Raw genomic sequence first — 16,884 nt, 5'->3', positions numbered from 1 at the left:
AGCTCTGAGTGTCTCCTAACAGCTCTTTTAAACACAAAGACACAGCACATCAGCATCCAACTGAAGCAGGGTAAAAAAATCCATGCCCTCACAGCTGCTTTTTAACAACATCTGATATCTTTTTCCCTTATATGTTAAACACAGCTATATTCTAAATATTTACAAATTCAACAAACACAAACATAACACTTAAGAAACATATACAACACATTGCTCAATCTACTTCAGGTACTTACATCTTCCAGTGTTGACTGTTGGAAAAAAATCAGAACCAAAGCAAAATGATCAGCAGCCAAACCATTACCTCAGGAATACTGTCATACTACACATACAAAAAATTGTTTCTGTAAGAAAACCATTTTGAATTAGTCTGTGCATATCCACACGTGTGTACTTGAATATAATGTGTGAGTATACATAAATGTACACACCACCTTAATAAAATTCTCATTAAAAAAATTTCTGTTACATTTATGTTCAGCTGACTACATGAAAACAAATTAGAACAGTAAGTTTTCTAAAGCTATTACAGCACAGGAAACACCTATTTCGTAGAAACACAATTTATTTTTTAATGGGCATTTTTATACGCATTGACAAAAGACACAGAGTCAAACTCACTAAATAACTAAAAAACATGCCACTCCTTTTTAGAACACTATGGATGGGCTGGCTTATGCAATCTTTCTAACTCCAAGAAGTGTTAGATTGGGAAGAGAATGTCACACATATGGCATTAAAGGGAAACCATCATTGAGAATGGCTGTTCATGTAAAGACTCTGAGCAATGCACACATTGGTTTGAAGTACACAGACAAAAAATAATGGTTTTCACTTCATTCTTCAGACATGTGCTAACTAGTAAAAGGTAAGAAACATAATCCCTAACATGGAGATGTATCAAAATTAAGTTTATTTCTTTTGCTTGGTGTGAACATATTTACTGATCCCCATGCACAGAGTGTTTGCTTGTATGAATGCTGCACTATACTTCTCCACACTTACTATAAAAATATAGACTGGAAAGTGGGACAGACTCAGGAAACTACCCAATGTCCTGTTGGCTACTTGCAAGAGGCATGTGACACTTCACAGAGTCAATCCTTGTATATAAGAAAAGTATACAGTTCATTAATTAGCATTTTAAGTGGCCTCTGAACATGCCAGGCTGCATATTCAGTTTCTAAAAATGTTTTATGCACTTGAGAATATGTTCAAATAGAAATGTCCCATTCTTAGCTTTTCTCTTCCTTTCAGTGTACATTAAATAACTAGACATATGCTAAAGACAGAGGTCTGGCACCACTTTCACAGTGCCGCCATGAAGACACTTGCCAGTCATCCATAGCTAAGAAATGGTATCACTATCTGATTCCTTTAATTTCCTTACCAGAAGTGTCCCTCCATCAAAGGGAGCAACTAAACAGCTGCATGATTTACAGGATAATATGTACTTTCAAAGCCACACTGGACAGCAACAAAACAACAGTCAAAAAACGTAATGTGTCTGGGCCAGACGCTCTGTGCTGGTTTGATTTGTATGGGTTTAAGAGCTGGCTTTTCTTACTGCTACTAACGCACTCCTGGGTGCTCTGAACATCTCACTCATCACCCACGTCACTTTATAACTAACCTTTTGAAGCTTTCAATATTTCAACACAATGTCACATTCCAAATTTATCAGCTCATGCAATGAGCCATGGCTTTGCTAGTTTGTTACAATGGCCTGTTTGTTAATCAATGTGCCCAGGAAAATTGAGAAAAAATATTTACATTTCCCTGGGGTAGAACTAGGGTCAAAACAAAACAATCAAAACCCCATTGATACACATCACGACCCTGTGATGTGAAAGAAAGGAATGTTCAAGGTTCAGTGGTCAAAACCAAACTAGAACAATAAGTTTTCTAAAGCTATTACAGCACAGGAAACATGTTATTTCATAGAAACATGACTTTTTTTAAATGGACATTTTTTACACATTGACTAAAGTTGCAGAGTCAAACTCACTGAGGTGTTTGGCAAGTACAAAACCATTTCAGTTATCCTATGCAGTAACTAACCTGGATAATTCACGTTTCCCTGGCTACTTTGCACTGCTGGATGACACTTTGGATAGTACAAAACAGCCTTGTGCCAGAGACTACAAGTCTTTCTACTGGTGTGGGTATAAACCAGAACTGAAACTGCTATTAACTGAGCAATAGGCCACAACACCATGGCTGCACACAAACTTCTCAGCCCACATAAAACATAGATGAGCTGGAAATGAGCTGTTCCACAGCAGACAGTCATGTAGTGACTAAGGGAGCCTTCTAGACTGCAAAGCTCCTACACAATTCCCGGAGTGTTTAAAGCCAACCTGCTCTCCAAAGTAAACTGCCCTACTTTTCAGCCATGGTAAGTGAAATGGAGTTTATATTCCCTGTCCATCTGGCAGGAAGTCGCACCTCAGCTATTTAAGCCCTGGAAAGAAAAACTTTTCAGTCTGGATCTGCCATAATTTTGGGACATTGGACTAGAAGCCGAATCTTCAGCTGGGGTAAGTCAGACAACGGCAGGGCCTTATCCACCCAGACACTTGGCATGTGCAATGCTCCACAAGAGATCACATCTGTGTGATCCCGAGGATATCTCCCATTCCTTCTCTGAGTTGTATGATGCTGTACACACACTGCTTACAACACAGGCAGTGATGGCATCAATAACAGAGTTTATTCAAGCAAAATAGATCCTGGTACTCATTTCGGACACTGACACACTACTGCTGATTCTGACTGGTCTTGTCTCACATTTTGTGTATTTTCCCCAAATACCTTAGACTTAATTATACCAAAAGGAAGTCTCTGGCCTTTATGGCTCCTCAGAAGGACCTGAAGCTAGCAACAGTCAACAGCTGAAGAACAAAAAACAACCCCCAAAAAATACTTTTTTTTCTTCACCATTTTTAATCAAAGGCAAAAGTTGTTAATGTTTCCAGTAAGTCAATTTAATATACAGCAAAAAATTATTAATGAGACTAACACATGCATCATTAAAAGCTTCAGTACTGGCACCTCTTCCCTCCCTCCCTCCTGGCCTCCTCACAGGCCAGGAAGACCAGTTACCCTACGGAACAAGGCATGTGGTAATCAAGGAAGGGAACAACTTCAAGTTTCAGATCAAACTCAATACAGACTATGGAATTCTCCAGTGACATGAAGCAAAGTCTTTCTGCTGCTCAAAAATTAACTAAATCCATCTGTAAGCAATCTGCTAATCAAAATACTCAAAATTGCAGAGTTCATGTATACAGAACTGTAAAAGGAGAAATTTTATGCATTCACAGGTCCAGTTAGGAAAAAAAGGGCACAGCTTATCTTCTAACTGGATGTCTGGTCAGTTCTTCTCTGATTCCTCCTGGTATTGGATTGTGAACGCTCAGGAAGAATATTTGTTTTGTATGTCTTCTTGTGCTAATTATGTAACCAGGATACTAAATACCAAACAATGGCATATCACATTAACCTGTTAAAGATGTTGCTCAGGAGATTAAAGGCATATATGACATTTTTTTAATCTTTGCATTTTAATAGTCTTATTCCCTAAAATACACTTACAGTAGAATGACTAATTAATTTAGCATGAGAAAATGAGAAAATTCTTGCCCAGCAGTAGAACTAATCAAATGGGTCAGATATGGAGTAGCAAGAGCATTTAGTTTTGCATTCTGGCAGAGAACATGAAGTAGACCTTTATACACAATTTGTTACCAGCCATACAGTATTCTGTGTTTAGCAATTTTGGGTAGCACAAAAAATGTTTGAGGGTTTTTTTAATTCTTAGGAAAGAAGCTGGAAAGAGTATCTTCTGTAGATACATTGTTTTGACATCAAAAGCCTGTAATTTGCACAGCCTGGGATCATTTCTAGTATCTAATCAGTCCCTTTTACAGAACTATCTTCTGTACAGAGAAAATATCAATGAACCATTTCTGACAGTTAGATGATAAAGTGAATCAAGAGCCCAAAAATTGAAAAATGGCACGATTTTTCTTATGATTAAACATGTATGTTGTCAGACATGATAAACAGTAGTTATGAAATAAATAATTATAACTACTGTGATTTTTCATGAGAAGGTACTTGAATTACTCATGTTAAGTTAGATATCCAGCAAGAATATACCAAAATAATTTGTGAAACCAAGACAACAACATAAACTTCCAAAATGTAATTCTTACAGGTAAGTCCAATCATACTACTGCTGAGAGATGAGTGGTGACTTTGTCTCGCAACATAGGATGAAGAAAAACAATTGCCATAAATGATACTAGAATAATTTAATTTTGAAATATGGAGGAACAGAGGGAAACACAAGATTTACAAGTCTTCAAAATACTTTTATAGCATCATCTTAGATGCTTTGGGGGAAAGTTTTAGTGCTAAGTTCATATCTACCAAGTCTCAAACATTTTATTTTCTACTTCACACTCCCCTGTCATGGTGCTCGCCTCTTCTGTCAGCACTGGACAACAGGGAACCTTTCCTGTCCCAGGATCCCACCAAGAACACAGTGGCCAAATGACCTGCACTGAGATCTGCCAATGAACTATGCCTGGTCCACAAGACCCCGTAGCAAAATTGCTGCTAAGTGATGGGCTGTACCTGGTAGAAGACATTCTGCCAGTCACATTTTCACTCTGCAGTCACACTTCATCACAGGAACAGACACATTCTGTGAAGCTCCCTAGCAAGCAAAAGCACTTTACTCGATGTCCTAGCCCATGTCTAGGTCATCCAGAATGTGACCAATATGAGAACTGATATGCACTGGATCAGAAAAAGAGGTTTTAAATTTAAAAATGTCCAGACATTCATTCAAATCCTTGTGATTAGTAAGTGTTTTCACTAGGGAGAGACATTCTGGAGGTGTATGCAGACACAAATATGCAGGTCATACATGTAGGAAAGCTTTGAGGAATCTTTACTAATCCTCTGAAGAATCATTGGCACAAATATTGATTATTCCATTCAACAAACACTCCTACAAATGTGACCACACCTAAACCACATGATAAAACAAGAAGTTGCAATTGAAAAGGAGTTATGGAACATTAAAATAAGTTTATATAAAATAGTGAAAAAGTGATTTTTCACTGGAAAAATGTGACATGGTTGTGTCAGAGCTGCCCACACAATCACCTTGTCCTAGAAGTCCAGGAGAAAAAGTGAACTGCAGATAAAAAACTCGATGTTCTTCCTACCTAAGAAGATCAACCAAGGGCAAATGTATCAACAGTAGAGCAGCTTACTACAGGCCTACTATGGCCTTCTGATAATAGATGCTGTTTCATACAGACAGTATAAGCTTCCTTTTTTCTCTTAGTTGCAAGAGCCTGGTTCTTCAATATCAAAATACTTCTGCTTTTCTTAGGCACCTGTAATTCTTTGCTGTTACAAATATCACATGGCAAAGCTCATTTACTACAGTGTGTTCAAAGAGTCGGTCGTAAGAAGTCAAAGAAGAAAGGAGGTTCCAGCCGAACATATTTTTATGAAGCAAAGAGAGTTTAAAATAAATAGTTGCCTAAAGGATTTGCAAATGCAAAAGCTCAGTTGGTTCTTCAGCAGCTTGCCCAGCCCCAATGGCAAGTAAAATTCATCTTTTTGAGTGTAGAGGGAGAGACCATCTAGATCAGACAGTGCCTGGAGAAATATAAATGCCCATACTTTCCACATTATAATTGGAAAATAACATTAAAAACCTTTTAAAACAAACAAAAAAATAACCTTTTAAAAACAATTAAGCTTATAACAAACAACTGGTAACTCTGTTGGTCCATATTTCCTCAAGAGATTAATTGTTAGATTCCTCAAGCACATCATTTAATGTGTATTTGGACTTGCACATCACCTTTGGTACAAAAGGGATCTCTCTTGCAAAACAAGAAACTCAGTTGCCAAAAGAAGCGATGGATGGGAACATACCTGAGAAAGAATTTGTAACAAAGCTTTAGCTTGGGTCAGGATGAAATCTTTTTACTATTTTGCCTACCAGTAAAAAAACTGTTAAAATTTTGAGATGTATTATTACAGCATGATGGTTCTGCCAGAGGATTTACACCATGCCTTGAACATCATTTTTTTCTTGCTTAATTCTAGTTTGACACATGTTTTCTAGTTATACATGAATTTAAAGTAATTGACGTGCTGCCTTCAAAGAACAACATTAAAGTGCTCCCAAAAGCAGATGTCAAGCATTTGGCAGTTTAACTAACACAAAAGAAAACATATAGCTGCATACAAATACACAATGTACAGCTGCTGCATAAAATTTTCTTTGTATTGACCCTCTGCACACTAACCAGAATCAGAAATAGATATTTGTAACTCTTTTAGTGGAGAAAATGCCAAATTGCATGTGCTTGATACAACCAGAATTGACATCCTTGTACTTAAGCCTGATAGGAATACTACTGCCTCTCTTGATCCTAAAACAAATCTAGGTTTTTGATTCCTAAGTGAACAACTGAAAAAAAAAAAAAAAAAAAAAACCAAACCAGAACTTGCTGCTTCATACCATTTTAACAAAAACTAATTTAGGCATTAAAACTTCTGTTACTAGTCCCCTGGAAGTTCGTTCCTAGGATTAAATTATTAGGCCATGAAGACAGTTGTGTAATCCATAAGCCCAGACAAAAATCTGCCGGCTGTTACTATGTTTTGTCTCATTTTTATGACTCCTCTCCCCAAATAAACCAATCACGTTAAAGTTAAATGCACAGGGAGTTAAGCTCTCCACAGAGAAACAGTGGAGATTGCAAACATAAGTCAAATATGAAGAGGAAAGCTGAGATAATGGAGTTTATATTGTATTATTTCAAAGCCCTGAGAGATGGCTGAAAGTGTTAAGATAATATACAATGAGCACTGAATCAAGACAAAATAATAGCAGCTTCTTTGATCAAACATGCAACTCTAAGTAAAAAAACTCACAACTCTTACAACTATTTCTCTGACTGCACAGACTTTTTCTTATATCAAAAATCTTCTAAGGATTTGCAGCAAAATAATCAGCCTTAAAACTAGCTTTAAAAAAGCAAGGCTCTAGAGGTACTGATAACTATTCAACTAAGTGTAAATTTACAGGGTAGTTGTAGCAGCATATCAAATCTTCAGCTTGAATGTGATCTTCCTGCTCAGTGCGCCCGTTCAAAAAATACAAGTGACAAAGTTATGCTCAATTATAAAATTGTTGTATTTCATAGCCTCTGAATAAGAAGTTTCTGAGTATCACAGTAAATGTCATTACAGCAATTCTGAGGATCTTCTAGTACAAGGTGTCCACTGTCTGAAGACACCTGCTATGCAAACCACTGAACTGCTGAAAATGTGGCCTGAGAGCACAAGGCAGAGGAAATTGAAAAACAAGTCAGCTGATGCTTCTTGTGAAGCAAAAGCTGTAATTCAAATGTTTGTTGGGAATCACTGTTACCTCCATATACAATAAAACAGCAAAAATAACACAGTCATGCATCTCACACAAATCCACATATGAAACGTTTTGAAGCTTGCAGTTATCTCCTCTGATTACAGCGTAGCGCCACTGAAGAGAAACAAGTGAGCTTGACAAATTATGGACTAGAACTAGTCAGAAGTTTACAACTAACATTGGCATTTTCCAAACAAAAATGTCCTTTCTTCAGAGGAAATACCAAGTTTTGAAGTGTCGAGGGACTCCTTGCAGAACAGGGGCATATGATACCCCTGGAAAGGTTGGACAACCCAGGGTTGCTGAGGAAAAGCCCCTGAACTGGCCCCTGGCTGCAGGAAAGCCTGAAAAGCACCTGGCTGCAGGCAGCCCTGAGAGTCCTTGGCAAGTTATGCACTGGTTGGCTCCCCCACTGATTAGAGGCTGTCTAGAGGGACTAGTTGTGAATCTTTGCAAAAGTAGATATAAGTTGGCATAGTTGAACAATAAAGGGAGAACGATGCTCAAATCGTATCGGTGTACGTGTTGTTTATCTGGCCAGCTCTCCAGACTCGGTCCCTAACATTGAAGAACATTTGCTGCTCCAAAACTCCCCAAATTCTCATTCCTATCATTTTTTTCTGCGAGTACAAATTTCCCTTAGATTTATGATCAGATTCAATGAAGACAACAGGACATCTTTTTTCTGACTGAATTTTTAACTGGATGTGGCAATTTAGAACGCTGAGCAGAAGACAGTCAGTACATCATGCTCAGAGCAACCAGAGTAATAATCACTGAAAATATATGTGCAGAATGGCAGACAGTTGTATTATTATTAAATTAAATAAACGTATATTTAAAAAATCAGGCATAAATGCAGGCATGCCACTAACAAACTACAGGCTTACTTCTTCAATATTTCAGCCATCATACCTCATTATTGACTTCAGCAGGTTTTTTCTTTGTTTCTCCAATGTCCAAATAGCTGTGGAAAGAAAACAGGTTTGATTACTTACAGAAGCATCTAACTTACACAATACAAATATTCTACACTTTTTTTCACACATGAAGGTTTTAAAACTTGTCATGCTTCAAAATAACAGAAAAAGTAAATAATTAATAAGAGACTGTTAATATAAATCTTCAGGCTAGCTATCTGGGCTAATACAAAAGACAGGGGAGAACCAACCACCTACCTTCAAGTCACTGGTGATTAGAACAGACCATCAATAACCCCCTCGTCAGAAAGAAGCTCATATACAACTGTGAGGTGGATCAATAAATCTCAGAACAGTATCACCTTAATGGATTTTTCATGGTCATCATCTTGCCTCTTAGTTTCTCACATTAAGTCTCTGAGACATTTAAAGTTTTCCTGCACACCTGAGTTTAACTGAGGGCATCAGCTAAAGTTTAAAAGGATCTACACCACTTGGGTTTCAATAGAATGTGGACACATCTGAACACTTGTTTCTTGTGGCTGGATGAACCAATACCAGCTTCATCATTATTTTATGGATAAAATACAAGCCTCAACTGGACAAGCAAACAAAATACATCCTTTTGAACAATATTATGTTATCCCTCTGATGTTCCCTGTTCTCACTTCCAGTGGGAAGGTGCTTTACCAGGCTTTTAAGACTAGAAGACCTTATTTGAGAAGTCACGTATATCTAAAGCCAAGCATCAGTGCAGGCTCACCAAAAGACCTCAGAGCTCACAACATATCTGCAGCTCTTCAGTGATGTCATGCTCTGTAGTTAATGACTGGGATCAGATTTGTTTGCTTTCCTACTTGGCCAAAGTTGAGAATTCATGGGACCTGAATGAAGGTGCAAAAGCAGTAAAGAGAAATAAAAGAAGAGAGAAAGAAAAAACATCATTCTTTCTTTGAAGGAATGGCAATCATTTATCAAAGTATCACAGAATGGTCACAGGGATTTCAAGGCTTCATTGTGAGGGGACACTAAGACACAGCAAAGCTGCCAGGCCATGCTTGAAAGCGCATGCCAATGCTTTGAGAAAGGTAAGTGTAGTAACATAGGATGATATTTTGAAAAACTTCATGTTTAAAAACAAGCAATAAGAACTGTTCCAAGCTCTCAGTGTAAAAAGGAATGAGTTCTCCTTAAACCAAAACCAAGAAGTCTTACAGCCTGAAAAGAAGTGCGTCAGACAAAATGGTTCCAACAGCCTGTAACAACAGCTACTGACTGTGGTTCTTGTTTTCCAGACATCTGTGAATTACTTCACCACAGTGAGAAAGAAAAGCAAATACATAGTCAAAGGCTTAAATTCACTATGCAGAGGTCTGGATATTCAGTCATCAAATTTCAGGGACCTGCAAATCTGAAAAGTTCTAAACAGAAGCAAAGGAGCTTTTTTGGATGATGGCACTCAAAAAAATGTCAGACCAAAAACTTTACAAAACTATTCTCACTTGCTAAGAAAGTAGAAATGCTTCCAACCAATGGCTAGCCAAGCCAGCAATGAAACTACAGCATTGTTTAGAAAGACACTCCTGGAGAGAAGACAATCTACCACTGATGAATGAGCACAGATATAAGGAAATGGGCAAAGGGAGGCAGATGGTAGAGCAGCATGCTAAAAAAAAGCTAAAAATCAAAACCAGCCTCAGCACAGATAGTTTTCTTTCAGGAAGCTGAGAGCTGGGAAGAACTCCACAGGGGTGCAGCCTATATGTGCATTCTCACTCACCACTGCAACAACTACAATATACCAACACACCTCACCATGTATGCATCAAAAAACAGGTGTTAACTTGGCACCCCTGTAAATGACAAAACAAGCTGGAAAACTTGTTATATGAGCCAAAAAATACCAACATCAGATAAAAATTCCTCCCTTAAAGAAAATTTCTATGTATTTTTTCCTAAAAGCAGAATTTCTAAATGCTGATTATTTTATTTTACTTTAAAAATTGAAGATATCAGCAGTATATATAGAATATATGCCCTCGGAGCTATCAATCTTCAAACCTTAAGATTCAGGCTTTGGCTCATGTGCTAAAGGTGAGCACAGTTTAGTCTAGAATTCACTGTGAACAGGAAAGAAAAAGATTCACTTCTCAGTGTAAGGCATCTGAAAAGAAACAAATGCACTGCTTGAAGCAGAACAATGACACTTTCAACTTCTGCTACTCCTTGGATACTTTCTCCATGACACTCCCACAGCTCCCACACAAGTGCCACAAGCCTACATTTCAAAGTTCAGCCCTGCACAGTCTATCACAGCAATGAATATGTCCAATAAGAATCATGGGGGGAAAAAATAAAATTAAAAAAAAAAAAAATAATAATTAAAAAAAAAATCAAACTTCTTGCTGCCATCAGACCAGACATCCTTTAAGACAGATGTTTTGGTCTCTCACAGCTGTAACTGTTTACCTGCGACACATTACACAAACATACACATTTTTCTTTAATTCCTTCACTTCCTTTCAGAAAATATTTCCTTCCAATTAACCCTTCCTCTCCTCTGACTTTTCTGGCTAAGATGTGTCCCTAATTAACACTCTGTCTACAACCCAATTAAGAACAACTTCAACATTAAACCCTTCAGCTTGTCTTTAATGCTCATAAAAGCACTGCTAACATTTCCAGCACTATGTAAACAAATACTACTAAGTGAACAACTCCAGTTCTGAATGCAGAAATGGAAGGGATCTCAAGTCATCCCATTTATCCTCTCTAGAGCACAGGACTATGACATATTATCAAGGGATATATAAAACAGCCTGGTTTTACCCAGTTCTTTAGGTTAGCTTTTCTTAAAGTATTGTCTTTGTTGGTCTTAAATAACTCGGTACCCTGTTGCACATTGCAACCATAAAAGTCTGAAAAACTCTCACCATAAAACTCTGATCATAAAGTGTGAACTGATAAAAAGAAATGCCCCACCCAATATAAACCCAGAGTGTCCAACTCTCTAAGCAGTGCATACTAATGTCACTTACTTACTTTTAGCCTATCAAACACAAAACACATTTAGGGAGGTGGAACACGATGTGCTGCAAACCAACAACTTCAGGCCATCCACAGAATCACAGGGTTTAATATCAAAAAGATATGGTATCTTTTTTAGAGCTGAGCACTGCATTTGGCATGGAAAAGAGTAAGTACTGTTGGAAAAGGGCTTATATTTAGCCTGTCATACATCTTTCTCTCTGACTTTCCTACTGAAGTGGAAGAAGCTTCCATAAATCTTTAGAAGCAGGTAGTGACAGAAATGATAAGGGTGATGATAGAGATCCTGTTCATTACACAGAGAGTTTTCTCCTGAAACATAATGAGCCACTAATGAGCTCTCCTGAAAACTATAGTGTCATCAATCTACAGAACCAAGATGAAGACACTGTAAAGGTGGTGGTTGATGATACAAATTCTCAACCACCTGCAGAAAGGGTTTGTTAATTTTGAGATTTATTTCTATAAAGTCAACTGTAGGAAAAATGCCCACAAAGACTGAGCAAAACATTTAACAGTCAATTGAGACTATGAAATCCACTGACAGAATTAGGAATAGTTACTGACCACATGCAGAGCCACTCTGGAAATACCTAAAGGCCCAGACCTCCTTCACATTATTCTCCCAGTGACTCACTAGAAAACAGACAAACTGGCAGGTTAATTCTTGGTGTCCAGGTAGGAAAAAGAATGTAAATGGTCATCTTCTAAATAACAGGAGGGGCATAAAAAGGCTATGTACGTACCCAAAATGAACAGAAGTGATGGAGAGGCAGACAGCTGGGTAGAATACTTTAGACTTTTAAAAAATAAACAAGAAAGGAAGCATCGGGAATTGAATTCCCAGACTCATCAACTTCATGGAAGGACTGTCAACAGTCCACTTTTCTATCGCTTTCACCCTGTTACCCCTGAGCACAAATACTGATACTGGCCCTTCAGCTAAGCACAGGCATCACAACAACATGCCATTCCCACATGTCCTTTGGGTTAAAGGGCTATTTCTCTCTTCTTTTCTACTGTCATGTCAAGGAGATGTCACTATGTGACTCATGGTATGAGTACCCTTTCTGGGGCTCACCTCTAAAGCACTTTTCTTTTTGCTCTGGGTCACAGCTTCTAAGTTCTCTTTCCCCAATGACTAATAAAAGGGACAGGGTGAGGGGTCGTCTGAAGCACTGCCACAGTGCCAAACCCCAAGTGCTGATATTCATTTCCCTGTAAATCTTACATTTCAGCCACTCACTTGAGTTTCTTGAAGGCCTCCCTGCCACCAGCCACGTACTGCTCTCCACTCTGGAGCTCCTCCAGCTGTCGGACACGGTGCCCACCCCGGGGGGTATAGATGTTTCGCACAGCTCCAAAGGGTGCCTGCACCCCGCCCGTCACCTCTTTCAGGAACACATCAAAGTTGGACACTTTCTTCTCATGGATGACAATGCGGCGCCCCGGGAAGAAAGGGTCCCCGTTGCGATACACCAGCACGCTCTTCACGGTCGGCTGCGAGAGCCACGACCCCTTTGTGCCGGGACTAGTCATGCTGGTGCCTTCGCGTCTGCGGTGCACCCGAGCCGCCCAGCCGCGCTGCCTGCACCTGTCTGCTCGGGAGAGGCTCCTGCCCGGGCACCCCTCCGGCCCTGACACCTCCCTGCCCGCGGTGCAGCGCCCACGCCCACGCCGGGCACATGGGCACACCTCCCGGGATGCAGGGAGCGATCACGGCTCGCCGGGGCCTGGGCACAGTCCTGCGTAGCCTGTGCACAGCGGCTCCTCCCAGGCAACCAGCGCGCTGCTCCGGGCTCCGCGGGAGCTTGGCGCGGGGAACGCCAACCCCGGCGGAAAAACGCGGCGCGACACTCGAGCCGGCACAGCAGGGACACAGGGACCCGCGGCCTCCCGGGGCCTTCATCCTCCGGCTCTGCCATTACGGAAAGCCCTACCGCCCTGCTTTCCTCGCGGAACTTTACCCCGCGTGTGCCCGGCCTCCCGCAGGGAGCGCAGCCAGGCGAGAGCCTGCCAGGAGCCTGCCCGGCCCAGAGCCACCGCGAGAAGGAGGGCGAGGGGCGGCGTGCCCAGAGGCGGGCAGAGGGCCGAGGGGGCCGCGGGGGCAGAGGGAACGGGATCCGGGCGAGGGAAAGAGGGAAATCCCCGCTCTGCCTCCTCCTGCCCGATCGCCGCCTGTTCCACAAGGGAAGGGCCGGCAGCTGAGCTGCCCCGGCCGGGGAAGCGACGGCAGCGGGGAAATGCCGAGGCGGCGCAGCGCTCCCACCGCACTCCGGCACACCCTGGGGACAAGAAGTCGTAAAACCTGAGAGAAAGTAAAACAGAAGTGCCTTCAATTCGAACATAATTCTTTTAACAACCTCTTTTCCCCGTTGATAGTCTCAAGTCTAAAACTGCACTAGACCCTCCTACCTGGATTTGTTCAGTGTACAGTAAAGACTATCTTTTCAAATGGGTTTTAACACGCGGGATGAAAGGAAATTCCTTTCCTTTTATCTTACCTCATTTGATGGGAAAATTACCCCCCTGCTGTGAGTTACAACAGAGCAGTTAACCATTACAAAAAGAGCAATTTCAGGGTGAGGGCAGTCAAACATGCTACTGTTACTGGTTAACAACTAAAGATCCCCACTTTATTGGTCTCCTGACTAATAAAGGGGAGAACCAAGAATTTGTCATCCTCGAATTAATACTGTTTAACATTGAACTACTGTAACCTGAAGAGACATTTTTGTTATTAAGGATTATGCTTCTGAGTAAAAACCAAAAATGCTGATGACCCTCACCTGCTCTGCATTCAAGTAGTGATATGTCAACTATCTGCTATTTTATGCCAGATTCTACCACATTTGTTGATCTTAGGCCTAATTTGTAATCACACAACATCTTTGACATAGGACTAAGATTGAATATTTTTTTGGTGCACCCATTTTGATATTTGTGCTACTCCAAAATACTATTGGTCTTTACCTATGGCCACAGTAGTTATGGTCACTTTATGGATTGCAATAAAATATCCTTTAAATGGTAGCAGAGCACTGCTAGCCTTAAGCAGCCTAAAATTGGTGGACAAAATTTTTGTTTTCCATCTCGCCTAAGTACAACCACTGACCAAAAGCTAAGAAAAGGTTAGACACTTCAGTCCATAATAGCAGTGCCTTGAACCATGACAATCTGCTCCTTCCAGCTTTTCCAAGGTCTGACCTTTTATTCCCACTATTGTTTCACTTTGTAAGCAATCTCCTATCACATTCTCAACAGCAAGGAGACAAGGTGCTGAACCCACTGACATGATTAAGATAAATGCAGAAACACATTATCTCATTATGATGGAGCAACTTCAGAGGTCTCATCTTACATGAGGTTGGTGCATGACGGGACGTCTGTCAGGATCCCCTGAGGTCACATAACAAGAATAACATAACATAATGTTGGGGGATGTGATGAGAGCATAGCCATGGCAAAGTGTAGCCAAACAGGGTCACTTTATCTGCACCAGTATGCCGTGAGGTCTCTGCCATTTCAGAACCAGGAAAGATTTTGCAGCTTGTTGTAGGGCCTTGCCAGTTATGCTCAGTGACAGCAAAACATGAAGTCATGAAGACAGAAATGTCCTAGTGCTGAAGAAAAGACCAACAAAATGGGCAGAATGGAAAAGGATAAAGTTTCTAATCACAGAATGAAAAATTCAGCTCATTCTATTGCACACAGTGCTGAGAATCACACTTAGTAACTGCACCTCTGTACAGCTTATCAGAAAATCAGACTAAGCAATAGCAGCTACTGCATTCCCAGCTGTAAGTTGGTAGTACCCAGACTGTCTGCACTGGCAGTTTAAAGCACATAAATACCAAGTGGTTTGGCTCACATGCACACACTAGAAGAAGTAAAATACCGATGCAGTTGTAAATTTTAAAGCCCATGTTACAGCAAATTCATCTACTTGCTCAACTGCCAGATCAAAAACTCCTTAGAATACCATGATCAATTATTTTTGCTTTACAAAATACCTTAGACAATCACAGTTTAAGCTACAGCTTTTGATCACACAGGTCCTGTCTAACAGCATTCTTGAGACAGCCAAGATGCTGAAGGATTATGTAGGGAAAAGGCTTTAGGAAACCCGTAGAGGCACAAAAGGGGATTGTTCTCCATGGAAAAACAAATTCCATGAGTTAGTTCCCTTAAGTAAGGAAAAAATTGAAAGGTTACCTTCCATGTGGTCTTGGTATAGAGTAATGAAAGTGAAGTCATCTTCCTTAAGCAAAGATTTCTCAGTGTGTTACTGTAGCTACCTTTGATCAAAGGACCTGAGATTATCAGTTGGGTATTCCTGATTCATTCATGTAAGAGCAATTATTATAAACATGAGTGGGTTTTTTAGTAAGTTTACTATGGGGTCTTTTTGATTTCTTCTTGTGTAGCTTCACTCATCATCCACTAAACACTCTGGTAGCAAATATTTTTTGTTAATCTGGCTTCTTTTTGTTGTTTAGTGTTCTGATTTTTATTTTTTTCTCAATGTGAATAAAATTGCATATTTATTTTATGAGAAGAAACAGGTCAGAGGTACAGGCACATACTTGTATATAAAAATGATTGATAAATGAACAAGTTATACACTGTGAATTGTCTGTAGACCAAGATGCCTTTTTACCATAATTTTACCAAAAAGTTCTCTGAGCTTTTCTTTAGCAGAGATTTATAAGGACCCCTCTGACGATAGCTATGGTTTCTTGCTCTTTCTGTGTGTTTTTCCTTGGTGTTTCTGCTCCTCCTCTTGCACAAAGCCCAGCTGCAATCAGAGCAGTCCCCCATGTCTGCACTTACATTCAGCTGGCAGAGGAACTAGTTGCTCATGTCATTCGACCTCACAAATACCTTCGGTGTGGATGGCAGTTTCATGACTAAGCAAGCCTGTGCTGGAGCTATCCTTGCATTTTGGCTGGATGCAGAACAGCCATCATGCCTGTCTGTGTCAGTGAGCCTCTTCAACAAGCAGCTTGTTGAAGAGCTTGGCCCACTATTTTTTTGATGATATTCAGCAAACAGCTCCCAAAGGTTGGCACTGCAGGACAGACTGGATACCTGACATGTGCCTACAGCACAATCAACAAGCAGCTCGCTGGTATTTAGAGCTGCAATAAATAGAGGCCAGTTCTAGATCTCCAGTTATCTTTTGCCAGCAGCAGTGTAAAATCAGACATTGTGTGTGTGCTTCATGACTTGTCCCTGGTGCCAGTGCACACCGATGTTCTGCCTTCACCTCTGAAGACAGAGGTGATCCCTGGTTATTGTCTGCCCTTCCAGACAGTTGCAATGGTGACTGATAATGCAGCTTTAATGAGATACAATACCAGTGCTTCCTGATACATTGGCCTGTTGGATCATACATAGCAGAGTTTTTATTGAATCAGGGGGATGGGAAGCAGAAGAATTAGT

At 40.3% G+C, this 16,884-nt stretch overlaps 1 protein-coding gene across 1 annotated transcript in view; it reads right to left on the bottom strand.

Annotated features, from left to right (window-relative positions):
• DCDC2 (doublecortin domain containing 2) overlaps positions 1-12,978 on the bottom strand; it is a gene marked incomplete at its 5' end in the record, with an annotated part of 54,384 nt that extends 41,406 nt beyond the window's left edge. The window contains 3 exons of the mRNA XM_082277249.1: positions 237-251; positions 8,387-8,438; positions 12,686-12,978. Coding sequence (XP_082133375.1) covers positions 237-251; positions 8,387-8,438; positions 12,686-12,978 — 360 coding nt within the window. The remainder of the gene's footprint in view (positions 1-236; positions 252-8,386; positions 8,439-12,685) is intronic.
• Positions 12,979-16,884: the final 3,906 nt, after the last annotated feature.

Source organism: Coloeus monedula (genome assembly GCF_965178545.1).
Source record: "Coloeus monedula genome assembly, chromosome: 1".
Lineage (NCBI taxonomy): Eukaryota > Metazoa > Chordata > Aves > Passeriformes > Corvidae > Coloeus > Coloeus monedula.
The sequence above is the reverse complement of the archived record's forward strand: the minus strand, read 5'-3'. Positions and strand labels throughout refer to the sequence as shown.